General features: G+C 36.5%; 1 protein-coding gene across 3 annotated transcripts in view; it reads left to right on the forward strand.

The window, feature by feature from the left end:
• Window positions 1-2615, forward strand: part of SEL1L3 (SEL1L family member 3) — a 32938-nt gene extending 30323 nt beyond the window's left edge. For 2 of the 3 annotated variants that reach the window (XM_059845047.1, XM_059845046.1), the window contains exons 22-24: window positions 315-417; window positions 511-583; window positions 1322-2615. In XM_059845047.1, the coding sequence (XP_059701030.1) occupies window positions 315-417; window positions 511-583; window positions 1322-1491 (346 nt within the window). In that variant the 3' untranslated portion in view covers window positions 1492-2615. The remainder of the gene's footprint in view (window positions 1-314; window positions 418-510; window positions 584-1321) is intronic. The other variant, XM_059845049.1, reaches the window with a different exon arrangement.
• The last annotated feature ends 3741 nt before the right edge of the window (window positions 2616-6356 follow it).

Below are 6356 nucleotides of genomic sequence, written 5' to 3' on the forward strand. Positions count from 1 at the left end.
GTCCTTCTGCTGTTGACTCACATTAGTCAGAACTTGTTCTGTGGCTATTTTGAAAGTAAGCCTGGATGCTTAGACCCATTGTTGACTAGTAAGAAAATAAAAAGACACATTTCTAGGGTAAGGTATTCTGTGCTTAATAAGTTTAAGGTGGTATCTTTCTAAATTTTTATTTCACCATCTGTGAGACAGTGATGATGATATTCATTTGTTTTTCTGGATTACTGGTTCTGCAAACCCATTTGAGAGTCCCAGATGATTGATGCCACAAAATTGTGGAGGAGGACTAATTATTTGTTTTTGTCTTCTTGTTGTAGGTGCTGGAATAATAGTAACCAAGAATCAATTAGCCCATGTTCATTAGCATTGCTTTATTTCTACATGAGAGTTCTCTGGAACAATGTTTTACACTCTACTCTGGTATGTATTGCTCCTTTATTACATGTACAGTTCATTTGGAACTCTGCTTGGCTTTGCACTGCTCTAACAATGTTTTTAAAATTATTGTCACAGATCTACTTCATGGGAACCTTTCTTTTATCGATTCTTGTTGCATTTGCAGTGCAGTCTTTTCAGTCTTTATCTGGTAAGTATGTGTCACAGTAAAATTGAAGAAAGAGTAGTGATCTTTTTGGGTCAGTAAAACCTTCAAAAATGAAAGTAGAATTCTAGATTTGATAGAGGTACCTCTGAGCAGTAACTTCTTTAACACATAAGTCATTTTTTTGATCATTAAAAAGGAGTAGATGAAGCAAAGCATAATTTTAAACTTGTTGGTTTCTGAAGAACTTCTCTTGCTAAAGGACATTCTTAATAAAAACCTTAACTGCGTGTGATTATCCCCCATCCCTCAACATGCAGTACTGTTACAGTAATTATATGACACTGATTCCCTAAGTAGTCTCTGCAATATGTATTCAAAGTGTGTTTCCTGTTTCAGAGGATTGGATCTCTTCAGATGCAAGGTGGGAGAAAAAGTGAGGTTCCAAGAGCTGGTATATTTGAGTAACTTAGTAAGAGCCAGTTCAGACTCTTAACACCAGTAACAGAATCAGCAAATGCATTCAGTCAGGAGTTACAGAGCCTGTCGTAATAATCCTGAAATCCTGCTTTCTTTTATTACCAGCTATTAATTTATGTAACTTGGGAATAATTCAACAAAGTTATAAAAGTATTTAGTTATGTTCTTCTTTCAGTATTTCCAAACCTTTGAATATTATCTTTATATGTAATTTTACATCCACGTAATACTTAAGTATTGATTAATAGATTCCTAGACACAGTGGGGTTTTCTTAAATAATTTCTTTTTACTTTCTTCTGAAGCTCATAATTCTCCTGGAAGAAGATCAGAACCATTGTCACATGATGTCCCTTCTTCCTTAGGGAATGACAGTGAGGATGCTACCAGAGCAGTACAGCAAGATGAACCTACTCTTTCAAATGATTTATCACAGCAGGAGTCAAACCCTCAGAGTCCTCTTGTCACCAGCTGAAGTGTAGTTTTCTTAAGGTTGACATCCATTGGGAAGACAGGATATGAACAACTACAAATCTAAGAACTGGCAACCACCCCTTACATGGCATTAATAATGCAGTCCAACAGCTGAAGTTGTAGGGAAGTTCACTGATCTGACTTCTCCACTGTAGAGGAAAACCATCCCTATAATTTGTTTAACTCCAAACAGATGGTGCAGATTATCTCACTATACCCAACACACTATCATACTGTATGTCATGGAAGGACCTGGAAAGAAACCTGCCAAGTCTGTGCCTAATTGAAAAATAAGCAAACATCCCACAGGTTTTAATGGAGTTTTACTTACACGTCTAATCTCTTATTAAATTGCTTTTACTGCATTTGAGCTTATTTATTGGTGAAATTAGCAAAGTTGTCCAAGTCTGAATCATTGAAATTACATAGAAGTGAAACCCAGTCACCCATACTTTCCAAGTTCCATGGAAACCAGTCAGGACTTCAGTACAAGCAATGGTAAAAATGAGTTTTTTGGCATTTTATATTCCATGCTGATTTTTCAATGTGAAAAGTGTTTTGTTTTGAAAGAAAACACACCAGGAATATTTGCAATATGGTCATAACATATTAGTTATGATTGCTAAGTTTTAGTGAAAGTTTTACAAGCATCCACATTTCCTGGTGGACACAACAAAATGTTTCTCTTCCTGCCAAGAGCCACTAATTAGAGAGAGGAGATCCCCAATGAATAAATAAAAGAATATTTAAGTGTGATCAGGTGGCACAAAGTGAACAAAAAATTATTTTTGTATTCTTCTGTAGATAACACTGGCAAGGATTTATTTCCTGTTCTCTAATGACTCTAAAAGACACGTATTTAAGTGACAATTTATTTGATTTGGATGTTGGATGGGACATACGGATAACATGTATGGAGTGCAAATACCTTCTCTCTGATTTAAAGATGTCTGTAAAACGGCTGTAGGAGGGGTGTAACCTTTACAGCTGTCATGCAGTCACCTCTGCAAAATGATGTAGATCTCAGACTATAAATTGCATCAATCTATGCATTATTGAGGGTTAAATCCACTTGCCTTGCACTACATTATTTACTCTTGTAAATAAAAATATTTTTTTAATTCAGCCTGTATGTGGAGGAATTTCTTTTAAAGCCCCTCTTGGATGAAATACTGTCTTGCTGTTGCAATCTCTCAAGATCATTATTTACATGTCTGTTTTCTTAGCTTCAAATGAGACAATCAGCTTTCACTTTCTTTGAGGAATACAGTCTTCTCACAGAACAAACCTGGAATATTTTGTTTTGTTTTTCAAAACAAAAGAGCAAGGTTTAGGAAGTTTCTGTAAGAAGAAAATAATTTAAAAGGAAAAAATCTTTGACCTTCAAAATAGATTTTTTTATTTATGTATAAATGTCTATATATACATATCATCAAGGCATGTTTCACTTATAGAAAAGTGAAAACTCAAAAGTGTTGAGAGAAGAGTTGATGCTTTGAGGCAGCAGCTCCCTTGACAAGTCATGGGATAAAAATGAAGATGTTGAAGCTCCTCCCCCTCCCACTGAGAAAGTAAATTGTGTGTCACATTACCGAGTTTTTCATTTATTTGATCAAGAACTGTGCAAAGAATACTTTTTGTTCTTAGTACAGTTGTAGATACATATTTTGTTCTTTCTATGTATAGGTAGGTATTTTAATGTGTTAGAAAAGAGCTTGACTTTGACATACTAAACTGTTGTACTCACTGAGGTTAGATTATGTGTATTTGATGTCCATTGCAAATGGTCCCCTTTATTTTTGAGTCTGTTTTGAGTTGCAAAAACTTGTGCAGCTAAATTTGATCAAATTCCTTAGCACAAAGATATGGCTATCTCAGGATCCCTCTCAACTGTATTTTGTCACCAAATAAATGAAGACTGTCCATCTGTATTAAGACTGGAGCAGGTTATATGGTAAACCCAGAAGCATTGCAGAAAGTCAAGTGTAGCCCTTGAAGACAAGCAGACAAATGTCACAACATAGGCACAGTGTTAGGTTAGGTAGCAAATAGCACGCACAGGTAGATGTTCACAAAATAATATTTGGGCCTACATAAGACAAATCTTGCTTATAGTTAGCTACACATTAAAGGTGTATTTTGCTACAAATGTCACATGTAGCAAAACTGAAGCCCCTGGTGAAGTACTAATCCCATAGGAGTTTGTCAGTGGTGGTGTGATTGCAGCCCATGTGTTGCAATCTGGGAGTTCTCCAAGCAGCAGTGGTGTAGATTGAGTAAACCAGTAAATACTGGTCAGAGTTAAGTGTTACCACTCCAGCTCTCTCTGTTTTCCTCACTAAACCCCATGTTCTGAACTCTAGTAATTAACTAATTTGAAGAGTTCTGCCAAAACACAATTTAACATCTATATTTCAGAAGGCAATTGCTGAAGCTGCAATATATTTGATGACGCCAGCAGTTAATAGTTCCATCTTTGTTTATCGTTACCTATTACATCAGAAGCTCTACCAAAGTATTTTAAGATAAGCAGCTCTTCACAATAAACTGGCAATCCTGAAGGCTAAAATAATATTAGTTACATTATTGTCCTTCACATCTTATAAAAGCCAGGGAGCTATTGACAACCTAGAGAATCAACCAATTCCCAGTAAGAAAGAGAATGGTTGTTTACACTAAGCAGCTGTATAGTTTGCTACATCCACAAGGAAAGCAGAGAGAGAAGGGGAAAAGAGTTACTGCATCAAGAATTATTTTTCCATAAATTGAAACATGATCACTGAAGTTTATCATTTCTGGGGCCCAAGTTGAGTATTCAGGGTGGGAATTAGGAAATAATAAATCACAGTTGTAGAGCTGAAGTGCTCTATATAGTTTGTTTATACACATCTGATGAAAGTCCAGCCATCTGAACAACACAGGTCATGCATAAAGCAGGGTAAGTGCTGACCATTTTTCTTTCTCCTTTGGTCTTGCTCAGAATCATCTCTAGCAAATAAATTAAGGACAAGAAAAAATTTCAGAAGAGTTATTTACAAAATAGTTGCCAAATTATCTAAAATGAATGCAGTTTACACCAAATAAATGGATTTGTGTTTTACAGAAAGTGACAGAGGAGAGAGGTTGCTACATGCAATGTATCAAAGCGCTGTGGGAAGAAGGGAGAATCAGCTAGGTGAAGATAAGCTAAGAAAAAGAAGTCAATGTTGAGCAGTTCTGAGTAGTTACCAACTACAGCTTTATGAAGAAAACAATTCAGACCAGTTATGAAAGATTTGCATCTATGCTGAGAAGTTTGTTCAGCTCTGAATCACACAGTAGGGTAGTAGCAGGAGAGCACCAAATGTGAGGGGCATCCCTATGGGAGTGACTGACCACTGGCTGCGTGGTGTTGCTTCCCAGAACATACAGTGAAGAGCTTTGCATCCCAATAAATAAGCATGAGGATGGACCTAAAGTTCTATATTAACACCTTGCAATATCAATGCCAATACTTAGTGATAGAGGAGACACTTATGAATTAATCCTGGTATATTAAGTACATATTATAAACATACCCTTTTGCTGGTATTTTTATATTCCCATTTGAACCACTGGAAAAGCATAGATGATGTTTAAAAACCACATGTGAAACGTGGATTATCTGTGAAGAGAATTGATTTATAGCAGATTCTTGTCTGTGTAAGCTGCCCCATTGACTAATGGACTGTGACGTTTAACACTGGCTGTTGACCCTTATCCTGAATGAAAGATAGCACAAAGGCATGAAACAAGTTGAATAGGCTTTGGCAGAGGAATTCCATCCATAGACTCTCGCCTTCCTCTATAAATGTGTGAACTCTATTAAAAGACGGATGTAGGAAGAGAACAAAAATAAAAGGCTGGATTTTTTTAAGAGAAAGCCCAAGGGTAAGAAAACTAAAGAATGTCAAAGGGAATCTGAGCATAGAGCAATTTCTTATGCTGTCTTCTAAGACGTAGGTGACAAGAACATTTACTAAATAATCAACAGAAAATTGTAAATAAAGAAAACACAACATCTGGGATATAGGTGTCTTGGAAATGCATCACAGCCTCATTATTTATCTAAATACCTAATTCCTGTGCCAGGAGACTTCATTATATTTGCAATAAGGAAAGTGATTCTATAGCTAATTAGAAAATCAGACCAGATAAGGAGAAATGAGCAACCCAAATGGAAAGGGAAAGATACTTGCATTATTGCAGTATATACTTATGTAACTGTCTAAGCAAGGAAAAAACCAAAACCCACAACCAAACCAAAGAAGCCAAATCACCTGCAGCAGATTAGATATTCTGAGGCACTGATGTTCCAAACTGAAATTGCACCAAGAGTGCTGAGTGCCTGTTGACTTAAGGGACTTAAGTTATTTGACAAGTGCTATCAGATACCCAGCCACCTTTGGGCATCTAAATAATCTCTTAGAAGAAAACTGGCTACAACAGCTTTGTTTATAACTGTTCAGGGATCTTTCTGTTAACATATTCCTTGACCTTGCTTCCCTCCCCAGTCTACATTTTTTATTTCTGTTGTTTCTTTTGTTTGTCCGCACTGACCTCTTCTTAATCACTCATGGACTGTCTAGATAGCTCCTAATGCTTAGCATTGTATCTGCTCTTATCGGTTATGCCAGGTGAGCAGGGAAAAGCACAAGCCCATTAGCAAACCTAGAACCCTTTTTTGATAGTCTGCCAAGGCACAAACTGAGATATCTTCTTGGCATTATCTGTCTGTCCATTACAGCATGTGCTGAGAAATTGATTTATGCAGCAATAGAGCAAATTATAAGCAAATCTCTCTAGATAGACTAGTAATGATAAACTAATCAAGGCCAGGCTCTGCTC

Source organism: Haemorhous mexicanus, chromosome 4 (assembly GCF_027477595.1).
Source record: "Haemorhous mexicanus isolate bHaeMex1 chromosome 4, bHaeMex1.pri, whole genome shotgun sequence".
Taxonomy (NCBI): domain Eukaryota; kingdom Metazoa; phylum Chordata; class Aves; order Passeriformes; family Fringillidae; genus Haemorhous; species Haemorhous mexicanus.